This window comes from Ochotona princeps, chromosome 2 (genome assembly GCF_030435755.1).
Source record: "Ochotona princeps isolate mOchPri1 chromosome 2, mOchPri1.hap1, whole genome shotgun sequence".
NCBI lineage: Eukaryota > Metazoa > Chordata > Mammalia > Lagomorpha > Ochotonidae > Ochotona > Ochotona princeps.
The window spans coordinates 28174420-28199689 of record NC_080833.1 but is presented as its reverse complement, the minus strand read 5'-3'; the positions used below and the strand labels follow the sequence as shown (position 1 = coordinate 28199689).

The 25270-nt window shown below is 49.9% G+C and overlaps 3 protein-coding genes across 3 annotated transcripts in view; 2 read left to right on the top strand and 1 right to left on the bottom strand.

Annotated features, from left to right (window-relative positions):
* ZC3H12A (zinc finger CCCH-type containing 12A) overlaps positions 1–25270 on the bottom strand; it is a 251865-nt gene that overhangs the window by 156811 nt on the left and 69784 nt on the right. The window lies entirely within an intron of this gene.
* MEAF6 (MYST/Esa1 associated factor 6) overlaps positions 1–25270 on the top strand; it is a 115527-nt gene that overhangs the window by 36860 nt on the left and 53397 nt on the right. The gene's annotated exons all lie outside the window — the stretch shown is intronic.
* Positions 3100–25257, top strand: GNL2 (G protein nucleolar 2). The gene is made up of 16 exons (XM_058679057.1): positions 3100–3288; positions 4348–4432; positions 5332–5426; positions 6960–7099; positions 9474–9658; positions 12413–12479; positions 13309–13467; positions 13879–13992; positions 19423–19551; positions 20231–20335; positions 21012–21170; positions 21353–21466; positions 22813–23273; positions 23575–23666; positions 24154–24254; positions 25068–25257. Exons 1-16 carry the CDS (start codon positions 3225–3227, stop codon positions 25218–25220), a joined length of 2223 nt encoding a protein of 740 aa, XP_058535040.1. The 5' UTR covers positions 3100–3224; the 3' UTR covers positions 25221–25257.

The following is a 25270-nucleotide window of genomic DNA, read 5'->3' as shown; positions in this document are numbered from 1 at the left end:
CACGCATCCCATGTGTGTGCCAGGTCTGTATTCCCTGCTCACATCCTCCTGCATAGGAACACACCGCAAACCTCCAGGGCAGTAAGCAATTATTTTGTCTGGTTTAAAGCTGAGAAACTATAGGCCTGGAGGTATGTCTTGCCTCCTGTGCTGTACAAGACACCAGAAAGGAGAGTGGGAAAGCAGTCACAGCATTGCAGTTGCAGCAAGCAGGGCAGGAAAGCGAAACCAGTGACGAGCTTGACCGACCTGGATCGGGTTCGTTATCTCGCTGTTGGTTGTCAGATTTGGCCAATCCTGTTGTGAAAGGATTGACAGGTCAGATTGTAAAAATAGATGGGAGATCTGCCTGATACATGCAAACAGAGGATGAGACTATGAGAGAAAGAAGCCACCCTATCATCTGGGAAAACGAAACTGCTTGGCAAGACTTCACAACAGCCTGATTCAAAATTTCATAATGAAATTATGTCTCTGATCAAAGCCCGAATGAGCTCATAGGCTGATTTTTGCCATTCGTGTTTATTCTGGTTTACACCAAGCTGAAGCATCAGAAACGCATTAACCTCATCTTCTCTCCGGGAGGAGGCATTGTCCCCTTACTTGGGGATCAAAGGGACAGGACGGGGTGCAAGGGTTGGGGTCAGGGGCTGTGAAGATCCTCAGTGAACACGGCTTGTTTTCCATGGAGCTCTCTGAGGCCCTCAGACATGTATCAGAGCCAGAGCCGTCCCTGCAAAGTTTGTGTGGAATTTCAGGTCAGCTCCCCTTCCCTTCCCCTGCCCCCGGGGCAAGAAAAGTGAAGATTCAGGGAGAGAAGACACTTTCAGCTCTCCTCCAGGACATGGCCTGGGTTGGCGCTAAAAAGATTGTTTTGGGGGGGGGGGTTGTTTGTTATAGACTCAGAGAGCTAAGGACTCAATCATTCATTCTTCAATTAGAGTACCTCCCTTTCTAACAAGCTGTTTGTTTTTATGCAACGGCCAGAGGACATTACAACATTACACGGTCCCGCCTTTCCTCTGTCTTACCATCTCTTCTTTGCCCTGCAGAAAGCCCTTCCTGACCTTCAGGGGTGTCGACCAAGACGGAGGGCTTCTTGGTGGAAGCATTCTAGAGACCTGGCTCAGGCTGGCAGGAAGGGTAGCCTCTCCTGGTTGACTGCCCTCCTCTGCTCTGGCTGTGGGCTGGAGAGTCTTCCTGGCTTTGTTTCTGCTGTGGTTCTAAGTCCTGAGGACACAGCAGCACACCTGCTCAGGAGAGCCCTGCTTTCAGGAAGTTACGTTCTGGCTTTGCAGAAGCAGCTCCGCAAACTTGTACATAAAAGCATTTCGTGGGACCATGTGAGCAGGGGTAATTCAGGAGGGGAGGACGTGAGGCAGCTGATTTAGAATATTCAGGAAAGAGTTTGCCCAGTAGGGTGATCAGCAGATAAAATGTAGGCTGTACAGTTCAGCTTGAATTTTGGGTAAACCATAGAAAAATGCTTCTTTTTAAGATTTTATTTTGATATGAAAGGCAATGTTACAGAAAGAAGGAGAGATAGAGAGGTGTTCCATCTGCTGTTTCACTCCCCAAATTGGCCACAATGGCTGGAACTGGGTGACTCTGAAGTCAGGAGCCAGGTAGGGCTTTTGTTTTCCCCATACGGGTGCAGGGGCCCAAGGACTTGAGCCATCCTCTGCTGCTTTCCCAGGCCGCAAGCAGGGAGCTAGATCAGAAATGGAGCAGCTAGGACACGAACTGGTGCCCCTATGGGATGTTGGGGCCGTGTGCGGAGGCTTTAACCTACTATACCATAGTGTTAGCACTGTAAAATTATTTTAGTACAAGTATGTCCAAGATAATATTTAGGATATTATAAAAATTTTGATTCTTTAACTGAAATTCAAATTTATCATCTTTTTATTTCTTAATGCTAGCAGCTTTATCAGCAGGTGACGTTTGATCTGAAAAGGAATGACCAAAAGGAAACGGCTTGTGTCAAGACTCAATGAAGGGCCCTGCTTTGTGGCATAGTAGATAAAGTTGCCACCTGTCATGCTAGTATCCCATATGGATGCCAGTTTGAATCCCAGATGCTCTACTTCCTATCTAATCTCCTGCTGATGTCCTGGAAAAAGCAATGAAAGAGGACCCAAGTGTTTGGATCCCTGCATCCATGTGGGAGACCTAGAAGAAGCTCTTGGATCCTGGCTTTAACGTGACCCAGCCCTGGCCACTGGGAGCATTTGGAGAATGTTCTCCCTCTCTGCTTCTCTAACTCTACTTTTCAAATAAATAAATATTTTTTAAACGAGAGATTCAGGGAAGGAGTGATTTGGGAAGAGGAAAAAGGCAATACAAATATTAAAATAACCTCAGGTAGCAAGGAGTGACGTCAGATAATCAGGCAGAGGAAAGCACAGGATTCTGTAGAAACTACAGAATTTGAATCTGTCTCTCATCCTAAAAGAGTGCTAACCCATTAAAATTTTTTAAAAATTGATTTTTAAAAAGATTTATTCTTTTCTCTTATTGCACAGTCAGATATACAGAAAGGAGCAGAGGTTGAGAGGAAGATCTTCTGTCCAATTATTCACTTCTCAAGTGCTGCACCCATCCGAAGCCTGGAGCCAGGAACCTTCCTCCAGGTTCCCCACGCGGGTGCTTTGGGCCGTCCTCGACTGCTTTCCCAGGCCACAAGCAGGGAGCTGGATGGGAAGTGGAGCAATCAGGATACTAACCGTTGCCCATGTGGGATCCCGGTGCGTGCAAGGTGAGGACTTTAACCACTTGGCTACTGCACAACGGCCCAGCCATTAGAATTTTAAGGAAGAGGATGACACGTAGTGACAAAAAGTTGGCGTTTGTAGAGGTCAACTACATTTGGAAGAGCTTAGAGAACAAATTTAAAACATAATTAAACTTGGGTTTATGTCATTGGCTCGAGAAGAGGCATTTTTATTTGGAAGTGTGTCCAACCACAAGCTCTAGGCGGTTGCTATGGAGGGGCAGCTTGGCGGTTGCTAGGGCGGGGGCGGAGCCAGGGGCGTGGCAGCGCGCCTCCGTTTCCAGGAAGTCGCTCCGGTGAAGGGCGCGGCGCGAGCGGAAGTGACGTGTCCATTGCCCACGTGGTCCGGCGTGGTTCATGCGGTTTCTTTCGGCCGGGCCTGCAAAGTGAAGTACTCGTCCACCTGCCGTGAGCCAAGGCCTGGACCTCGGGTCCCTGTTGAGTCGGCAAGATGGTGAAGCCCAAGTACAAAGGACGGAGCACCATTAACCCCTCCAAGGCCAGCACGAACCCGGGTACGGCGGCGGGGCTGGCGGAGGCCGGGGGAGGAGGGGTCCCAGGTGTTCAGGGCGGGAGTGACCTCGAGCCGAGTGGCCGTGGGGAAGGGAAGGAGGGCCGGATGTGCGGCAGCTTCTCTCCTCGGGAGGCACCGAGGAAAGCTGACATCTTGCCTGGCTGACCGGCCCAGGTGTGTGTCACCTGGTCTGAAAGTCTGGGGCGCGGTCAGTGGGGCGGTGGAGGCCTGAGGGGTGCAGGCCCCCCAGCGGGACTTCTGTGCTTGACCACCTTCGCTTGCCCATTTCAGTGGCACCAGGATGGTGGATTTGGCTCTTGGGATCTCTTAACGTGTGTAGAAAACCCCACAGATGAATGAACAAGGTCGTTCCGGTTCAGATGTTTTGGAAGATCCACGTACATTTTGTCCAGTTTCCAGCATCCTTAGAGACGGTGGGGCAGCAAATTGGCCCAGCCAGGGAGTGGGAGGGTTCCCTGGGGCTGTCACGCAGCCTGTCTTCTCCCGTCGCTTTGAGGGGCTCAGAAAAAGAAAAGCTGGGCTCGTGTTCCCTTGCGTGTACAACGGTCTCTCCCTCGTTGAGGCGGCTAGAGTTGCCACACCTTTAGCTGTTTATCCCATGGAAATCTGCACTTTCTGAGTCGTGAGACTGTCACGTATGTGTCAGCCCTGTGGTCTGCCTGCTGCCTTGCCTGTTCCAGGCAGAAGTAGGGATTTGTCCAGCTGGAGCGCAGGGGTGACCATAGGCAATGTTCACATCCTGACTGTGCGTGCAATAGTGAGCCTGGGCAGGGTGTCCGACATCTGTGTACCTCGACGTGGGGACATAACGTGGGGCGTTTCTGTGGGTGAAAATGAGCCACGATTGTGCACCAAGATTGACGTGGTTGTGTCATGTCCCATGCCAGTGTTTACATACTGGAGCAGCGTACGGAGAGGTGGTGTGGTGAGGGGGGCAGCTTGCCTTGTATGGCCTGAGGACCCAGGGTGTCTTCACCAACCACCGCTCTTGGACTTGTTAGTGGTCAACTAGTGTATTGTCTGATTGTACCTTTCTCAGATCGAGTACAAGGTGCAGGAGGCCAAAACATGAGGGACCGGGCCACCATCCGGCGCCTGAATATGTACAGGCAGAAGGAGCGCAGGTAAGGCTGGGGTGCTGCCCTCCTGCACTGTTCCCCACGCCTGGACTTGGAGCCTTTCAGGTCCCCACCGCTGTTCGCTCCAGGTAGCAGTACTCTCAAATGGCATTTTTACAGGTGGGTTGTGCTAGTTCGATCCCGTATTTTTGGCGTGAGGCCTGGGCAGGTGGTGATTCACAGTACCTCCCCACAAGTGGAGGTGTTGTGTTCCTCACAGCCCTGGTCTCCAGAAATGGCCCATCATGTCTCAGAGTTCAAGATTGATGAGCCGGAGCTCCAGCAGTTGTAGGACTGTTGTCACGACAGTGGCCAAGAAACTGGGCAGCAATGCTAGACTTGAGATCCTAACACTGCGGCTCTTGGAATCTTGTTCCAGCCACGGTTTCTGCCACAGAGGGACTTGCTGAGTGTGGTGTTTTGCTAGCTGCTGTTAATTTGGCTGGTAATTAAATCCCTGCCCTGTTCTGAAAGAGACGTCTAGAACAAAGGGCGATGAACTTCATCTGCCTTAGTCACCTTCTCTGCCATTTGTTTTAGAAGGTTGAGTTCCAGCATAAATCACCCTCTGCTTAGAATTCATTTAAACCAGGTTTCAAAGAATTACTCAGAAAACTCGAGTATGTGATGTTTTTAAAAAAAGCAAACAAACAGTAGATGGATGTTTAAACATCAGCCTTGTTATTCAGCTAGCAGAAATCATTACGTGCTCTGTTGCAAGAGATTAAATGGCTTTCAGGCAATCTGTTTCAAATGTAGAAGTTCTCTTTGTTTACCAAAATCTGTACTTCATGATCCTTTTAAAAAAAAAAAAGCCCTTTTGATGGAAAGCGTGTTCTGTAAACCAGGCTTTGCTGTTGCCTTCCTGGTGATGTAATCCCAAATCTGTTGTTTCCTCAATTTAGGAACAGTCGTGGTAAAGTGATTAAGCCCCTGCAGTATCAATCCACAGTGGCTTCTGGCACGGTGGCGAGAGTAGAGCCCAATATTAAGTGGTTTGGTGAGTATTATCCGCTTTACTTTGTTCTCCCTAGTGTGTGCTGTATGCAGAAGGCCGGGCCGTGTCTGTGTCTCCCGAGGAGGACTCTGGTCTGAGTGGAACTGTCACGGGTTCTGTGGCAAAGGAAATAGTGCTGAGAAGAGTAACGGGTTTAAAAGCCAGCCAGCTCCTTTGGAAGAGCGCTCGCCTTTGCTGGCTGTCAGAGTACCCTGTTGGGCTGGCCGGCCGTCCTTAGTGACTGGGCTGGCTTTCACAGTCCTTGAGCTCGCCTCATGGTTCCCGTAGCAATCACTGCTGGAGACATGACGCTAGTGCCCTTAGCTCACAAGGCACACTAGCCTAAAGTTCCTCTGCAGTACTTGGTGTTAATGAACTTGTACTTGAACTTGCGTAGCACTTAAAGAGCCTGATTGTTGATTGGTCCTTCTAGGAGTGAGTGGAGTCGCAGGAGGAGTGGGAGTTTTCTTTCTTTGGGGGAAGCTCCTCCCTCCGCCCCATTTCACGCTGGACTTGCCCTTAGCCATCAGCGGATGGGAGCCAAGGGAAGGCTCAGACAACCAGAACGCATCACTTGCTGGCAGGCTAACCTCTGGGTTTGGGTACGGGTGGCATCTCCCAGTGAATGTCTTTCTGCGCCCTCTGATCAGATGGCCCCTGTAGAGCTGCCCCAGGCAAGTGTCAGAGAAGACTGTGAAGACAGACTGAACATGGTGAATGGGTACGGGCCTGTCTAGGTCCAGACTGCCTGAGTTTGACTTCTACTTCTGCCATTTCCATGGCTGTGGGCAAGTGATGGAGCCTGTCCGCCTCTCAGTTTCCTCTTCCCTAAAGTGGGAACAAGTGCAGTTTGTATCGCGCAGCAGTTAGGGCAATGAAAGAAGAGATGTGGAATGCCTAGTGCAGCCCCAGCGCACAGTGGGTCCAGTGTGTGCACTCGCTGCCTCAGTGTTGTTACATTTGTGCTGTAAGGTGGGCTGTTTAATGGAATACCTCCTCCAGGCAGGCTCTCAGGGTTTTCTCCAGCTCATGCCATGTGGCTATGCTTTGTTCCCTTGCCGAGATGGTTGGGTTCACAGCGCTGCCCCCCTGGTCTCCCTAACCATGGTCTCCAGGGCTCTTGAGTGTTGGTACTTCAGGATTCTGTCAGTGCCAACTGGTCAGCTGGGATCGCTCCAGGTTCCTCTGCCAGAGCGAGCCGGAAGTAGGACAAATCTCCAAAGTCAGCTCCATTCAGTCAAGTTTGTGTTTCAGCACTCGCCAGTCAGGAAGTTGGGCTTGGAGAGCTGAGAGGTCCATTTGTGCATCTGTGTTGGTGGATTAGCTCCTGGTGCAGGAGTGCAGGGGAAGCAGTTTTGAGGTAGCTTGTTCTCCCTGCCTCCTGCACAGTTGGACACGGTCACAGGAGTGGCTGTGTCGGGTGCTGGGGCGCAGGAGGGCGATTGAAAATCTTGCTGGTGCCAGTGTCACTGGGAGGATGGAGCCAGAAGCCATCGGAGTTGTTCATTAAGCAGCAACACTTGATTTGTAAAACAGGAAATACACGTGTGATTAAGCAGTCGTCACTACAAAAGTTTCAAGAGGAAATGGAGACGGTGATGAAGGATCCGTACAAAGTCGTCATGAAGCAGAGCAAGCTGCCGATGAGTCTTCTCCATGACCGAGTCCAGCCTCACGTAAGCCGTGGGATTTCACGGGCGCACTGCACACGGATACCTTCCCAGCTTGGTTGTCCTTGGCCTTGGGCAGCAGTGACAGGCTTCCTGAGCCTTCCATTGCCCCTCTGTCAGGGTCTTACCTGTAGCATAGCACAGGCTGTGGAGTGACACCTGAGTGACTTGTTCTGCCTGTTAATGTGGACTCTGCCTGTGATGGAGAGGTAGCTCTCCCCGCTGGATGACTGGAGGCGGATGGGACGTGGGTCAAGCCCCAAGGCCTTAGTGAGCAGATACCCCACCCCCATGAGCTGAAATAGATGGGAGCTGTCAGTAGTGATTGTTTTGATCTCAGTTGATTTATCTTTGTAGGCACATTCATTTAAGCAGTGATTCCATCAGACTACAGGAGGAATGTAGGGTTAGGACTGGGCAGGTCTAAGTCCCTTCCAGCTTTTGTGAGACCCCTGACGATTCTGTGGGGAAACGCGGGTACAGGAGAGACTAGGTCTGGCTTGAGTGGCATGAGGTTCGCACAAGGCAGGGAGATGGGCTCGTGCTAGCCTGCACGTCTTCACTTTGCATTGAATAATAATTCCCAGAAACGTATCCAGCACATACACTTCAGTTCCCGTGTGGGGAAGGCAGGAAAGCATTGACATGCATGCATGGATCAAACAGTTCAAAGACAAGTGTTTACTTCCAGAACAAAATAAAAACCAAGGCCTGGTTATTGCCTCAGGTTTTGTCAATTATGTTTTGTTTTATGATGGACTGGAAGAATGGCACCTATTAGTGGAATGACTGTTTTCTTTCAGGGAAGCACATGAGTGTAATTCATGAACCACAGACAAGTTGCTCATTTCCCCTGTGCTCTTTGTCTGTTCTCCCTGAAGCCTTGTTTTAAGCAACTATTGAATCCTGTTTATGGGAAGAGCAGAGAAGTTCTGTTACGGAGTCATTGCTTTGTTGCTTGCTCCAGTTGTTCAGGACTTTTAAGATTAGGGCTTGAATATCTGCCTTGTGGAGTAGGATCTACAGCTGCTGTATTCAGCTGGTATCTTAATACAGAAAGCTTCACGGAATCATTGCCCAGTTTTCCGCTTTAGTCTTGAAAAACCTTACCTATTTGATGTTAGTACGATACCTATTACTTCCTGTTAAGTTGAATTTGGAGATTGTTGGCACGGTAGTATCAGATCAAACATACTTTGCAACTTGGCCACGTTCGTGCACGTGTGGATGAGAATGTGGTTTCCGTAGCAATACAGTAAAGATGCTGTAACTTACTTTACATATGTACGATAGGTCTTACTGCGTTGTACCTACTGACGTGTAAGCTTACAGACACAAATCCGTGTGTACTGTCCTTGTAGACTGTCAAGGCTGTCTGTGACCGTAGTTAGTGACACCTCTGATCCTTGATGCTAGGCAGTGGGTGCAAGGAGGCTAAGAAATGGACTGGAGGATCTGACAAGATGAGGGCATCTCAAGGAGCTCTGAAGTTGGGGGGGTCTGCTAGAGTTTGGAAGCCACAGGTTTGCTCTGTCTTCCTGAGTTTGGGGGTGTCGTACTTTTAAGGAGGAATTCATGTTGCAGGGAGAGGATGGTTCTTCTTCTTTTCTGAAGATTTTCTGCCAGCTGTTAACATTCTGTTAGGTGATAGATCCTAACACAAACTTGGACTTTCATCCTGCTTCAAAAATTCCTGTGCCTGTAACTGCTCTACAGGCACATCAAGTTCCAGTTAGGATCAGGTTCCTTTTATCACATCTAAAATTTTATTTTGGACTTTTGCTAGATGTTTTTCATCTGAAGGCTTTCCATGTGCATTTAATAAAAGACCTTACCTAAATTAGGGAAAATGTTATCTGAAACTAAAATGCATTGTACAAAACAAGCAATTGCTTTTAGCCATGAAAGAAATTTAACTTCCAAGAAAAAGTTGGCATTTACAGTTGGTTTAAAAAAAAAACACAAGCTTGAGTATGATTGTCCTTGACAAAATCTGCGAATTTGGCGAATTTTCCGCACTTGCTTGAAAGCTAACAATAAAGGGTTAGAAATGATAACTTGATTTTCATCATCATGGACAAAAGTTTAGGATAAAGCTGAGTTGCTGGCAAGCCTTACAACATGGTTCGCATTTGCTGGGATTGTTTGTGTTACTCTTGTATTTCTCCAAAGAGGTTTACAAAAATTCACAGTGGGGAACAAGTGTGTGTGCTATCTAAACAAGCATTTCTAACCTGAAAGCAGACGGCTGGCACGTTCTTGTAGATTCTGGTGTGGGTGGAGTTTTGGGAAGATAAATGCAGAAGGCCTTTCCTAGGCAGGTTTATTTTTTCAGCTTTGAGCTTTCTTCAACTGACCTGTCATTTTCCTCTCCCTTCAGAACTCGAAGGTGCATATCCTTGACACTGAAAGCTTTGAAACGACTTTTGGGCCCAAGTCGCAGAGGAAGCGCCCAAACTTACCCGCAAGTGACATGCAGTCTCTGCTGGAAAGTGCTGAGCTCTCTACTGAGGGCTATGACCAGGGCAAGGATCGCGACTTAGTGACCGAAGACACGGGGGTGAGGTATGCTGATGAAGGTCCTCCAGGCCTGCTTGTCTTTGCACTGATGTAACCCAGCATTTTCTTTCATTTGGTTTGCCTTTGATCTCTGAGATCAGAAACACTGCTGAAATTGAGACCATGGGGCTGGCACAGTGGCAGGCTACTCAGCTATGCTACCGATATTCTATATCAGCTGGTTCGAGTCCTGGCTGCTGCACTCTGATCCAGCTCCCTGTTATAGCCTAGGAGAACAGTGGAGGATGGTTCAAAGCCTTGGGATCCTGCCACCCACACGGGAGACCCAGGAGAAGCTCCTGGCTCCCAGCTTTGGGTCAGCTCGGCTCCAGCCACTGGGACCATTTGGAGTATGAACAGCGGATACAGAGGTCTCTGTTTCTTGCTATCTTTGTAACTCTTGCAAGTAAAAGAAATAAATCTTTTTTTTTTTTAAGATTTGTTTATTTTATTGGGAAGTCAGACCTACATAAAGAAGGAGAGACAGAAAGATCCTCTGTCCACTGGTTTACTCCCCATGTGGCCGCCGTACCTGCAGCTGAGCCAATCTGAAACCAGAAGCCAGGAGCTTCTTCCAGGTCTCCCATGCGGATACAGGTCCCAAGGCTTTGGACCATCCTCAACTGCTTTCCCAGGCCACAGGCTGGGATGGGAGCTGGATGGGAAGTGGGGCTGCCAGGATGTGAACTGCCACCTATATGGAATCCCAGTGTGTACAGTTCCAATGTCACACATTTATGTGTTATTTCTTCCTGTACTAAGCAGAGTGAGAATGAGATTTATGCGACGAAACCTTTTGTCCTTAGTTATTGGCTAAAGATGCACTCTCTGGGGAGGATGATGACGTCAGAGGGGGTGCCTGCTCTTGGGTTGGCCACTGCCATCCGGCACTGCAGACACGGTGCCTGCACTTGGTCTCTGCCGAGCAGCGCCGTGCTGTGAGGCGGCCTTGCCTGGTCACTGCAGCTGTGTTATTCATGCACCTGAGCATTAAGCGGCCGTGGATTCACGCAGTCTCCGGATTCTTTGAACTTTCTGATTGGTCCTGTATTGTGCCTATTTGCATTTTTTTCCTCTTCCTAAAAGTGTAGCAAGTAGTGGAGAGAAAGACAAAACTTTTTTTTTCTCTTTTATAAATTTATTTCTTTTGAAAAATTTATAGGAGGAGAGGGAGAGATGGAGACACACAAAGAGATCCTTGCTCTGCAAGGATCCTGCATCCCTCCCGAGGTGGCTGCAGCAGCCAGGCAACTGGGTCAGGCAGCAGCCGGGAGCTTCTTCCTGGTCTCCCCCTCAAATACTGGGGCCATCGTCCACTGCTTGTCCCAGGCCATTATCAAGGTGCTGATGGAAGTGGAGCAGCCAGCACACAGACTGGCACCCATCTGGGATGCTGGTGCTGCTTGTGGCAGCTCTACCCACTACACTGCAGTGCCAGCCCCTAGACAGAGCTGTCTCTGTTGGAGACTGAACAGTCTTGTCCTAGGTTACTCTCTCTGTGGGAGCTGCGGAGGAGGCTGTGGTCTGAGTCCTTCCAGTCCCACTTCGCAATTGTCTGGTTTAGTTTTTTGATTGTGGTATAAGACCTGACGTAAAGTTGACCATTTTAGCTGTTTCTTGTGTACAGTACAGGGACACGAAGTCCGCTGTTACGTGCCATCACCACTATCCGCTTCCAGAAATTTTTTTTTTTAAGATTTATTTTTATTGGAAAGTCAGATATTCAGAGAGGAGGAATGATAGAGGAATATCTTCCATCCGATGATTCACTTCCCAGATGGCTGCAACGGCTGGAGCTGAGCCGATCCGAAGCCAGGAGCCTCTTCTGTCTCCCACGTGGGTGAAGGGTCCCAAGGCTTTGGGCTGTCCTCAACTGCATTCCCAGGCCACAAGCAGGGAGCTGAGTGGGAAATGGGGAGGCCGGGATTAGAACCAGTGCCTATATAGGATCCTGGCACGTGCGAGGTGAGGAGTTTAGTTGCTAGGCTATCGTGCCACACCCCCCCACCTGAATTTTTTTTATCACTCCGAACTGAAAGACTGTCCTGTTGGGCACTTACCCCTGCCCTTGACTCCTGGCATCCATGCTGTCCTCTGGGTCTCTCGGGAGTCAGTAGCCAGCAGTGCCTCATAGAAGTGAAATCATACGGTAATTGTCGCCGTGTGTCTGGCTGAACTCCCTTGGCATCATTTCCAGAGTTTGTCCTTGTAGCATGTGTCACAGTTTCCTTGTTTGGATGTACTGCCTTGTGTCAGTTAATCGTCTGTCAATATATGGCTATGATCACTTGGTTTTTATTTTTTGGTTTTTCTAATTATTTATTTGAAAGGCAGGGAGTTACAAAGAGAGGAAGAGAGAGAGAGAAAGAATCTTCTGTCCTCTGGGTCACTCCCAAAATGTTCACAGCAGCAGAGCCTGGGCCAGGTCTAAACCGGAAGCCTGGACCTCCACGCAGGATCTCCCAGGGATTTGGGCCATCCTCCATTGCTTTCCCAGAAGAATGAGCAGAGAGCTGGAATGGCAGTGGAGCAGCTGGGACTCAAACCGGTGGTCATGTAGAATGCCAGCATTGCAGGCATCAACTTGCCCTGTGACTCTGGACCCAGGCCCCTGTAGTCACTCTGTGCCCTGTTGTGCCCTGTTGGCCAGGCTCCCCCTCCAGCTGGCGTGGACATGCCTTCCTTAGAGTGTGGGCCTCTCCCTCCAGCATCTTCTCACCGGATAGTGTGGCACCTGCTCATTGGTATTTTCTTGTTTAGAAATGAAGCCCAAGAAGAGATATATAAAAAGGGACAGTCCAAAAGAATCTGGGGTGAGCTGTACAAGGTGAGACACTTGCATCCTCTCATTGTGTGATTCCACTGTGATTCTTATAGTCATCTCTGAGGAAAAAGATTTTGATAACCGGAAGCTCTGCCAGATAGAGTAGATTCTGCTGCCCATTGTGTCTTCCTCCACAAAGCAACCAACACACACACATACGCACATTCTGTCGTAGCTGACTGCGTTTCTGAAATCACTTGTGAGATTCCCGGTTGCCTCCCGTCCATTCGTGTGTATTACCTGTCTTCCTTTCTGTTCTCCGTTACTGTGCTGTTCATGCCTGGACTGCGTGCGCCAGGTTATACAGGCAGTTCTGGTTCCTCCATCCAGTTGCCTCCTTGTATCGCTGAGAACACAGCTCGCCTGCCTTAGTGGTGGCAGCAGCTTTGTGGGTCCCCAGTCCTGACCCAGGGCTCTTGAACTGCCAAGTTTCTGTGCACAGACTGATAATATTCTCGGGAACACAGACCTTTAAGCATAGTTACATGAATCTACAGTGACGTAATACAAAACCAATACCGATACAGCAGACTGAGTTAACATTAGAAACCTATGGCAGTTTGGGAAGGCGTAGTTCAGCTTTAACTGTCTGTAGTTGTAGTACTGTTTTCTGTGAGCTGGTGTCTTGTCTGAAATGGGCAGGTTTTAGATGCCCACCCAGGGAGAAGCTGATTTCTGTTTATGGGGCATTGGGTTTGGCTGTAGCCTGCTCTCACGTGACTGTTTTGCAGGGGTTCCTAAGCGTTTCTGTTTTTCCCAGGCTCCCTGGAAAGTCATTCTTCATAGTTTTGTACTTGCACTGTAGCAAACCGTTTTCCCCTCTGAATTATAGGTGATTGACTCATCAGATGTTGTTGTTCAAGTTCTTGATGCTAGAGACCCCATGGGGACCCGTTCTCCTCACATTGAGACTTACCTGAAGAAAGAAAAACCCTGGAAACACCTCATTTTTGTGCTCAACAAATGTGACCTTGTCCCAACCTGGGCAACAGTAAGTACCACGACTAATCCAGAACAGACCGTGCAGACCACTCAGCTCCAGGAGACCTGGAATTCATCTGCTCACAAGTCAGTTTGTGGGTTTTCCCTAGAAAACCTCTGAGACAACGCAGTGGTGTCTTGAAATTATAATCCTTGGAGGACTGTCCTCTGGAGGTGTATGGCGCAGGTGCAGCGCCCCCACATGGTGGGGCATCCGGCCAGCTTTCCCTTGTGTTCCATTGATTTGCGTTTTTATTGTTGTAGTTGAAAGAGGAGATGTTTTGAAGACTCACAGCTAATGCTGACGTGGGCAGCAGTGGACAGCAGCGTATCTGAAACACAGCCTGTCCGCTCCAGATGTCATTCCTCCCCATCTGTAGGTAAACCAGCAGCGCTCAGCCTGTTCTCCTGTTTCCCGTAGAAGCGCTGGGTTGCCGTCCTGTCCCAGGATTATCCGACACTGGCTTTCCATGCGAGTCTCACCAACCCCTTCGGCAAAGGGGCCTTCATTCAGCTGCTGCGGCAGTTTGGAAAGGTACGGCAGTCTGACCTTCGTCTGCTGGGGTGTGTGGTGTGGCTGTGCCATGGTAAGTTGCTTCGGGAGTTGCCTCCCACATCACGGTGTGTGGTCTGGAGGTGCAGGAACTCATCGAGGCTATCCGTCCAGGATGGCTCTTCCAGGAAACTGATTCTGCAGCAAGTCCAATGTTCCAAAATGTTCACAGGGGGTCGAACACTGCACCTCTGGTTGTGTCCTTGATCGGTTGTCCTTGGCTTCTAAGGAAAATATATGTATCCTGTCCCATTCTTCCTTCACTCAGCTGGAGCAAATGCTGCCAGCACATTGCTGTTTCGCTGCTGTTCTCCGCGTGTGCTTGCTTAGCGTTTTGGCCCCGTGCCCCCACCTGGTGTTAGCTGGCTGTCTTTCCTGCCGTAGAAAGCAGAGTCTAAGCTCCTTGCAGCCATCCTCTGTCCACACCCTCCCTGGCTCCGCTTGTCCTGTATTTGTTGGGTGACCCTGTGGGGTCTCCTGCCTCTTCACTGTGCTGACACGTGCCCTGACTGTGGCTCCCTGCTGCCTTGTCTCTGTGTCTGTGTCTGTCACTGCTGTGCTGTTGAGCTCTCTAGTGAAGAGGCCTGCAGGCACAGGTGCCACACGGGGTGCGGGCCGCCTTGCTGCTCCCTCCCAGCAGCAGAGCTCCCCTGTGTCCTGTCCTTCGGGTTCCCGACGCTGCCTGCCTGCCTTGGGGCCTGCCTGTTCCTGTCCTCTGGGATGCGCGTGCCTTTTGAGGTAGTGTCGTTTTCGAATGCTTCCTCAGAAAGGGTAATGAGGAGGAAGGTTGAGAGACCACATGACTCTGAAAGTGTCTCCCTGCTCTTCTGCCTCGGCCTCGGAGTGTTCGAGGCCCCGCTGCGTTGGCTTCAGGCTCCTGCGGTTGCTTTGGAGAAAAGTGAGGTCAGTTTGACTCCTCATCCCTGTGCTTGTTCTAAAATTCCACCTTGATGTGTCTGGAGGAGGACCCGTTGTGCACTGAGCTAAGCGGGAGGTGGGGTTGTCTGGCTATTACTTTTTTTTTTTTTTTTTTTTCGTATAAAAGTGTTTATTTTGGTGCACACATTCTTTTTCTATCCATATATGCATGAAATCTTCAAAAAGCTCATGGAAAATACTTACTGTAAAAAATTATGTGTAGATTCCAAAATTATGTCTTATATCAATGAAATTTGATCATCTTTTTTAAAAAAAGATTTATTCTGGGGGGAGGGAGGGAGAGGGGGAGGGGGATTCCCAAAGCCTATGAAACTGTCACATAATGCTAAATATTAATTAAAACAAAAAAAAAAAAAAAAAAAAAGAAGTTAGGACCAGAAAAAAAAAAAAAAGATTTATTCTGTTTTATTTATTTGAAAGCGATGGGGCACACGTAGAGACAGAGAAAATCTTCCATTTTCTAATGCAGTCTCCAAATGCCCACAATAGATGGGGCTTGGTAAGGGAAAGGTCAGGAATTTGATAATCAACTGGGTTTACTACATGGGTGACAGGTGTGGAGTACGTGGGTCATCTTCTGCTTCCTCTTTAGGGGAGAATTAATAGGAAGCAGAGTAGCTGGAACTTGAACCATCACACTGACTTGGGATGCAGGCATCCTGGGCGGTAACCTATGTGTGACAATGCCCACCCCTAAGCTTCTCTTTTAATTTTGCGTTGCAAGAATTTTTTTTTTTCATACATTTCCAACTTCAATGCCTTTGTTTTTTTTTTTATTAATTATTATGCATTATGTGACAGTTTCATAGTCTCTGGGAATCCCCCCACCCCCTGGCTATTACTTTTTCTTTAGTTTGTTGTTTGTTTATTTTTGAAGGCAGATAGAGAGGGAACTCTTGCATCTGCTGGTTCACTCCCCCAGTGTCTGCAACAGCCAGGGTGAGGCCGAGCTTGACCGCAGGAGAGCCAGGAGCTGGGAGCTCCCTCTGTCTGCCGCTCCCACACGAGTGCTGGGGACCTGAGCCCTTGAGTCGGTGCCTGCCGCCTCCTGGGGTGTCCACCCGGAAGCTGGGTCAGGAGCAGAGGCGGGGCTGCGTCCCAGGTACCCGGGCAGGGGTGTGGACGTCTCAGGCCACAGTTTACTTCACTGGGTCACATGCCCTCCCCAGAACTGTCTTACGTTATTTGAAATTTCACTTAACCCTTCCAAGGTCTGTATTATTCTTCTGGAGAAATTGAGTCTTACCTCCTGGTTTCACTCTTGAACTTTCTTTTCTTTAGTTTGCTGTATACGTGACATTTTGCTGTACTTTTTGGACAGCTCGCCTGAACGACTCACTCAGCTGCTGTATCACAAAATGTATTTTGCCTATGCTCTTGTTTAACTCGGCCCCACCCTGCCCCCTTGTACATCTCTGACAGCTGTGATATCTCCTCTGCCTCAGACAGTGCCGATGGTGTGTTTAAGCCTCCCCTCCCTGTGTTAACTCCCTGACTTCCAGGTTTGTTTCTCTGTCTCTTCTGCTGGGATCATGCTTCAGGTTACTCTTGATTCTCCATTCATAAGGAAGAGGAAAGCTGATGGGGAGGGTAGGCTTTGTGGTATGATGGGTGAAGCTGCCACTCGGGATTTTCGTGTCTTGTGGATTTGAGTCCCACCTCCACCTCTGCTTCTGGTTCACCTTCCTGCGAATGCATCTGGGAGGCAGCTGATGATGGTGCGGGTGCTGAGCCCCCGCCATCCACGTGGGAGACCAGATGGAGCTCCTGTGTATACGTGTTTTCTCTCCCTGTGGCTATGCCTTTCAAGTAAATAAACATTTTTGTGTTTTCAAAGATGATAGAGGGACAGGCATTTGCCTCAGCAGTTAAACTATTCTTTGGGACGCCCACATTCCATATTTGAGTGCCTGATTCAAGTCTTGGCTGCTCTGCTTCTGTTTTGTTTTGTTTTTGTTTTCAGATTTGTTATTTATTATTTGAAAGGCAGAGTTGCAAAAGGAAGAGGAGACTTTCCATTCCTTGGTTCATTCCCCAAATGGCCACAATGGCCAGGGCTGCTTCTGGGTCTCCCACATGTGTGCAGGGACTCAAGCCCTTGGGCCATCTTCTGCTGGTTTTCCATGTGCCTTAGCAGGGAGTTAAATAAGCAATAGAGCAACCAGGTCTTGAGCTGGCACCCATATTGGAGGCCAGCATTGCAGAGGCTTAACTTGCTATTCTATAACGTCAGTCCCGCGGCTTTTCTGCTTCTAATCCAGTTTCTTTCTACCGCACACCCTGAGGGAGTGCAAGTGATGGTTCAAGTGCTTCAGTCCTGCCACTCTGTGAGAGACTGGACTTGTGGTTCTGGTCTTCTCTGCTTGCTGTGCCATTGGGGAGGGAAGCAGCAGATGAGAGATCTGTCTCCCTTTCTCCTCCCACTCCACTCTAATCCCTGTGCTTTTCAAATCTCATGAAAGTAAGAGACAAAACAGATGTGGCAGATTGGATTTCCCAACTGACCATTATAGGGTGATTGAATGGGGACCCACATGTTTTATTGGCAGACACCCTGTGAGGTTTCAGAGTCATGGTTCTTCTTCCTGGGGTCTAAGACTTTCTCCAGAGAAGTGTGGTGGTCTTCAGCTGTCAGGGTGCATAGGCCTGGCTGCCGGGCTCTGGGAGCTCAGTGGGTGTGGCCTGGAGTAGACTTTCAGTTGACCATTCAGGCACACTGGCCTTTGGCTATGCTTCTCTTACATTTGAGATCCCTTCCAGGGCTGAGAGCTGGTGGCATTGTCAGGCACACAGGGTTTCATGGATTTGTCATTTCCCTCAGCCTGGCCTGCAGGGCCCGGGGAGGTCTGTGCCTGCCTAGCACGGGGTTGCTGCATCCGCTGGCTTGCCCCCAGCTCTTGGTATACGCGTAGTTAGCTTCTGGTATTTTGTTACCATTATAGCTCCCCCTCTGGGGTTTGGAGTGCTGATTCTACAGCTGTGATGCTGGTGGACTTGGTGGGCATGAGGTCAGTTCACATGTACCGTCCTCCACCTTCCATCCCAAGTTCCATCCGCTTGCAGAGCTGGGTGCCAGCTGGGCTCTGCCTCACTGAGACCCCACCCAGTAGTCTAGCTTCTGAGGTGTGTGTGTGTTGTTTTTTTTTTTTTTTTTTCTCTCTTGTTGTTGAATTTTGGCAGTGGAAATGTGAAACATATTGTCCAGAGAAAAGCGGAAGTGACCCGTGAGGAGTCTGAAGGGCATTTGTCTGTGGATGGTGGTAGTCTCAGTGAGTAGTCTAGCTATTTTATTTTCCCTTGAGATTTATTTCATTTTTATTTGAAAGACAGAGTTACAGAGAAAGAGAGAGATCCTTCATTCTCTAGTTTACTCCAAATGGCTGACAACAGCTGGAGCTGAACCAGTCTGAAGCCAGGAGCCAGGAACTTCTTCCAGGTCTCACACTTGGGTGCAGGGTCCCAAGGACTTGGGCCTTCTTCTGCCCATTTCACAGATATGACACACTGATGTTACAGTGAGAGGCACATTTACCAATCTGTGTACTACTTTTGAGCCTTTGTTCTTTTATTTTTTTTTTTTAAGATTTATTTATTTTTATTACAAAGTCAGATAGAGGAGAGACAGAGAGGAAGATCTTCCATCCGATAATCACTCCCCAAGTGAACCGCAATGGCCGGTGCTGTGCCGATCCGAAGCCGGGAACCAGGAACCTCCTCCAGGTCTCCCGCGCAGGGTCCCAAAGCTTTGGGCCGTCCTCGACTGCTTTCCCAGGCCAGAAGCAGGGAGCTGGATGGAAAGTGGAGCTGCCGGGATTAGAACCGGCCCCCATATGGGATCCTGGCGCGTCCAAGGCGAGGAGTTTAGCCGCTAGGCCATGCCGCCGGGCCCTGAGCCTTTGTTCTACAGTCTAAGGATAGTTGAATGTGGGTGGCTGAGATGACTCATCTCTGGTTGATTCATGAGGACAGGGGGTCCACTTCCACTGTGAAGGTTTAATGTACAGGGGTCCAATCATTTTGGGTTAAAAGCTTTGCACTGTGGTGTTTTCTGTTTTTGTGGGGTTTTGTTGTGTTTATTTAAGATTGGTATATTTGAAAGACAGAGAGGCACATCTTCACCCACTGGTTCACCTGTTCCCCAAATGGCTACAATGGCTGGGGTTAGACCAGGCTGAAGCTAGGAACCTAGAACTCCCATGTGCGTCTCCGGCTTGAGGGGTGGGGACCTAAGGATTTGGGCCATCCCCTGCTGCTTTCCTGGGTGCACTAGCAGGGAGTTGCGTCAGAAGCAGAGTGGCCGGGTCTCAGACCAGCACTTGGAAATGGCATATCATCAGCATCGTAAGCATCTGGTTACCGGGCTAGGTAACAGTGCCAGTCCTTGCGCTCTTCTCGTTATGTTAGCCAAGTCACCTCTCTGCCGCAGAGGCTGTGCCTGACTGCATGTCCGTGGTGTGTTCTCTCTCTGCGCAGCTGCACACAGACAAGAAGCAGATCAGTGTCGGCTTCATTGGCTATCCAAATGTTGGCAAGAGCTCTGTGATAAACACGTTGCGTTCCAAGAAAGTCTGTAATGTGGCCCCCATCGCAGGCGAAACAAAGGTATGTCTGCCTCAAAGGGGTCTGCCTTCTGCCAGTGTTTGTTTCTGTGAAGGCAGGGGGCTGGTGGGGAGAGAGGTGATTGCTTAAGACCTGGAGATTCTCCCTACTTCTCGCTGTTGGGAATTTAGTTTTGCATGTAGTGGCTTTGGATGTTTGACTTCCTGTTGCCCACTGTGATGCTGCTGAGCGTTCTCTCTATGCCATGGTGTGGCTTTGGCCTGATTTGGTTGATATTATTCATCTTGAGGACTTTACATGATCACTGCTGCCTTCACTCAAGAATGGCTGCTGGGTTAGGAAGGCACACCCAGCCAAGGGTGGTTGCTGTGGAACACAGAGGGACCAGGGAGTAACATGGCCCAGCTGAACAGCAAGAGGCCCAGTGGTGATCTATTTCCAGCGCACTTAGGAAGCTCAGAAGAGGGTCTACAGGGTCTCACCACACAGGGCTGGGTGGGAGTCCTCTGCAGTGCTTTCAGGCCCTTACATGATGGCAGCTGGAGTTGACACTTGTGCAGGTGTCGTGGGCGGGGCATGGAGAGAGGAAGCTGTGATTGTTCAGCAGGCTGGCCTGGACCTCTTGCTCCTTACCCTCTGGCTTCACCTGAGAGCTTCAGGGCTTTGGAAGTTAGACTCAGTGTTGGGCACAGAGGTGTCCCTGGCTTTTTTCCATCCTCAGGTCTGGCAGTACATCACTCTGATGCGGCGGATATTCCTGATCGATTGTCCGGGTGTGGTTTACCCATCAGAGGACTCGGAGACAGACATTGTGCTCAAAGGAGTTGTGAGTGTCAGGCCCTGAGGGCCTCCCTGCTTCCTGTGGGTACTCCGGGCCCTTGGCTTTTTGCTTGCTCAGAAGACACTTTGGGGTCAGTTTGGTTGGCCTGTCCAGCCAGAGTTTGGGAGCGTGATGATGACCAGGGCGGCCTTTCCTTCCCACTTCAGCCTGTTGAAGGAGTTAGTGGAATCAGGGGGCATATCTGGTCAGTATCATCCCACAAAAGAGCTTGTAGTTTACATGCTGGATCCAAAGGGAGGCAGGGCCTGTTTATGTTTAGTGATAATTCATCTTTGTGGGTTTATGGGCTGAGTCATTTTGGAGCCCAATCATTTCCTCACTTGTTTCTGAATGTGACTGAAAACTTGAAATGATTCCACTTAACCTTGACCATGCTTCTGGCTATACATCCTGTGCACATTCCTCCCCTGTTTTCATAAACTGATCTGTTCCTGTTGTATCCTGGGATTGCCAGGCTTTTAACCATTTCTGCAAGTTGGTAACACGAAGTAGTGAGGTTCAAACAGCCTCAGAAGCCACTTGGGTGGTTTGTGGTGAGCTGGGCTCCCAAGTGGGGACTGGGATCTCCTCGTCCCCGCCTGTGGCCGTCTGTTTGCAAACAGTGGCACGTAGCACACTGGGAGCTCCGCTGCTTGCCCAAGAATTTCCTATTGACATCTAGGTTCAAGTTGAGAAAATTAAGACACCCGAAGACCATGTTGGTGCTGTACTTGAACGAGCCAAGCCAGAATATATCAGCAAGACGTACAAGATCGACTCTTGGGAAAATGCTGAGGACTTTCTGGAGAAGTTAGCTTTCCGCACTGGGAAATTGTTAAAGGTGAACCAAGGCCATGAGAAATGTGACTGATGTGTGCTGTAGGTGTGGGTGTTAGAGAAACAGGCCTGTGTATTGGCCTTTCATGAGCAGTGTGACACTTATCAAGTATGATGATGAATACCTGGGACAGCTGCCCCATGGTTTTGTTCTTGGGGTCTCACTGGGCGTCTCTGATGTTTCAGGGTGGGGAGCCTGACTTGCAGACAGTGGGTAAGATGGTCCTCAATGACTGGCAGAGGGGCCGGATTCCTTTCTTTGTCAAGCCTCCCAACGCAGAGCCGCCTGCAGTCCCCCAGGTAAGAACAGGGTGGATCCAGTTCTTGGAAAGCGTGGTTCTCATCCAGAGCTGGGGCCCTTTTCATGGCCTACCTTTCTGAAAGCTTGCTTTCCTTTCTGCATCTTTGAGCAGCAGTGTCACCCGCAGCAGTGAGCTTGTCGGAGACCCATAAATAACAAGCGCAGCATAAGCCCAGGCCTCAGGGTCTGGAGAAAGAGGGCTCGTTGGATCATCTTCTGATCCCTTTGGCTTTTCTTAAGCTTGAGGAGCCTTAAACAAACATTAGAACCAGCTGTGTGCCAGGCCCAGGGAACCCAGGCATGAATCAGCCCTGCTCTTGCGGTGCCGGTGCTTAGATGGGGAATTGTAGGCGTGAGGCTGAGGTTTGGGCCTGGGGGGCGCAGGGCGGAATCCCGAAGCTTCACTGCTCTCACACGTCCCTTTCTGTGGCGGCAGCCAGCCCAGGGCTCAGCCTGCGCGCTTTGCTTTGCTGCTTCCAGGGCCTTCTGGACAGCTCAGCCAGGGTGTCGAGGTGGCATCGTGTGCCACTCCTGCCATTCAGATCTGTCTGGCCCTGATGTCAGCTGTGCTCTGTCCCAGGCATGCCCAGGCAACTGCTGCAGCTTGATGTTTTCAGCTGAATATTCTGTCCTGCTTTTCAGAATTGGCACTCCTGAGACATTTGTTAATGGGCCAACTGCCACCTTCCCCAGTCAAACCCAGCAGCCCCTCCCCCTCTGCTCTGTGAGTTTGCTCATTCTGTGTACAGGCTTTCTGGAGGCCTGAATCTCCCCTCCCCCTATTGTGCACCATATCTTTCTGGATCCTGGGGCTGGAATTGGTGTCTCAGATAGCTGAGTTCCTGACATCCACTTGGGAAACCTGGATTGGGTTCTTGCTGGCTCCCATCTCAGGTCTGGCAGCTGCAGCTGCTAAAGACATTTGGGGAGTGAAACCAATGGATAAAAGTTCTCTCTCTCTTTCTTTTTAATTGGAAAAACAGATTTACAAAGAGGCAGAGATGTTCCATCCAATGGTTTATCCCCAAATGGCCACAGTAGACAGAGCTGAGCTAATCTGAGGTCAGGAGCCTGGAGCTTCCCACGTGGGTGCAAGGTCCCAAGGCTTTTGGCTGTCTTTTGCTGCTTCCCCAGGCCAAAAACAGGGGCTAGGTGGGAAATGGAACAGCTGGGACACAAACAAGCATCTGTATGAAATGCTGGCACTTGCAGGTGGAGGATTAGCCAGTTCAGCCATTGTTTCAGCACCCAGAAGTTCTTTCTCGCCCCTCAGATTTTAAAAAAAGTTATATTTCCATCTTCAGCTTATTTTTCTTTGACATTATGCCCTTTTTGTCCTCCACAGCATTCACCTTCCTCACCCCCAGAGGCTGATGCCGAAATCCCCCAGGACAACCCAGAAGAGGGAGCCCCAGCAGCAGTCAGCGAAGGGTCACAGCAAGTCACAGAGACAGAAAAGGAAGAAGAAGATGGCCGTGCTGCCAACTCAGAGATGCAGGAGATCCTGGCACGCGTTCGGCAGAACTTTGGCAAAATCAACGTGGTGCCCCAGTTCTCCGGGGACGACCTGGTTCCCGTGGAGCTGTCAGACCTCGATGAAGAGTTTGAGAGCTGGTCCGTGGAGGAGGAAGAGGATGAGGAGGAGCAGGTGCAGCTGGGAGACGACGAGGAGGAGGCTGACCAGGAGCCCCAGGAGCAGCCCGCAGGGAACACCACCAAGGCTGTTCTGAGAGCCCTGGATGAAAAGATCGCTAAATATCACAAGTTTTTAAACAAAGCCAAGGCCAAAAAGTTCTCAGCAGTCAGGTAAGCCTCTCCTCTCTTTGAACTGCGGCAAGTTCACGTTCATTCCTTTCCTCAAAACCCGCTGTTGGTATTAGAGTGGTGGTTTTGAAAAGGGCTGCCTGTGTCCGTGTTTGATCCTTGATGCGTCCATGTAACATTGAGCTCCCTACTGTAGGAGAGGTCGGGGGCTCGGGGGCTGTGGCCGGTGACTCCTTTCCTGGTGCTCCCTACAGCGTGAGGGCGGGCTCCTCAGCCTGGGGACATGGGCCCTGCAGAGGAGTGAGGAGTGCTGGGTGGCTTCAGCGCTTTGCCTCTGTTTCAGAATACCAAAGGGGCTGAGTGAAATGGTTTTTGCAAAGTCTGAAGAACGAAAAAAAAGAAAGGCCTCTGAAGCGGTGGATGACGGAGAGGAAGGTGAGTGAATTTGCCGCAGCGGGATTGCTTCGGTTCTTCAGGGTCTGTCTGGCACCGTGCCCTGCAGACGCATGGCGTTTCTGATGCACAGGCTGCTTGGCATCCAAATTATGTTACCCACAACTGGGTCCTGCACTTTTCTTAGGATGGTATTGGCAGTTCAGGAAACTTGATACAAAGAGTTGATTATCCACCATAGAAGCCAGGTGTGAGACCACAGACAGTTGGGGAGTGAGGCCTATTGCAACTTTACTCCGTTGGATGGCCAGCATCTGTCAAGCCTGCATTTATGTGACATTCGTACAACCCTGCTGAGGTCTGGCAGACTCCTGGCTCCTTCCCAACCTGACCCTGCTATGTTCACACTCCATCCACACCTGCCTTCCACCTCTTCCTCCTTCTGACATGTCCAGCTTCCCACCTTAGGGCTTGATAGTTTTGAATAGAAAATACTGTTTTTTTTTTTCTCTCCCCTGTGTGTTTGTAGCTTGTTCTTATGCAGCACCTACCAAGAAAGGAAAGAAGTGGAAGGCCCAGAGGGAAGAGGACCATCCAGAGAAAGCCAGCAGGATGCTGACATGTAAAGAAGTAAGTACTGGGGTCTTAAGTTAGACCCAGTATCAGGACGCTCATATCTGAAATAAAACGTTCCAGGGTCTTCAGAATGGAAAGCTGAGAGCAGCTGATTTCTCAAGACCCACTGCTTGCTGAAACGGGTGTTCCAGAGCTGAATCCTAGCAACCCCAGTCCGTAGTGACCTGGGCATCCCTTACATGGAATCAAGACGGGGCACCCTGGGCAGAGGCTACTGAGTCCCTGTCGTGTTGTAAGAGGCCCTGGTCCCCGTTTTGCAACAAGTGGGTGTCACATAGAAGAGTCGGTTGGGTTTACGGCCCCAGGGAGATGACATGATGAGTAAAGTGTTTCAGGGCTGGGGCCATTTGGATGTCTGTGGCATCATGCACAGGCCATACCGACTTGCCAACTTAAAAATTCACCTGCTATAGATGTCTTGGATTCCTAGTCCCATCTGTGGAGGCCTTGGTGGCAGGACCTGACCAAATGCTTTTATGGGCCGCATTTCCCCTCCCCTGGGCTCTGTGAAGAGCAGCTTTGTCCCATGGCTGTCTGAGCTGGAACGGGCCCTCTGGGCAGGGGCGTGGTTGGTCATCATGTGTCCAACCTGACTGACCACTGGTCAGGAAGGCAGCAGAACCTGTGCAGGTATTGCATGAGGTTGGCTTCAGTGGGAGAGTGTGGCCTGGAGATGTCAGACATCACCAGGAGAGCGCGTGCATCCCTCCCTCCTTCCTGTGGCCGCGGGAGTCGGGGAGGAGGACACGGAGGCGCACATCTTAGGACTCTGTTTGATTGTTCTATGCTTTCTGCCATTTTTCACAGCGGAGGCGAGCAGCACGGCAGCAGCAGTCCAAAAAAGTTGGTGTCCGCTACTATGAAACACACAATGTGAAAAATAGGAACAGGAATAAAAAGAAGACAAGCGACTCGGAGGGACAGCGACACAGACACAGAGCCTTCAGGCACAAGCAGTGACAAGCTCAAGGTTTATTAAATTATACAAAACATGCAACTAGAACTTGTGC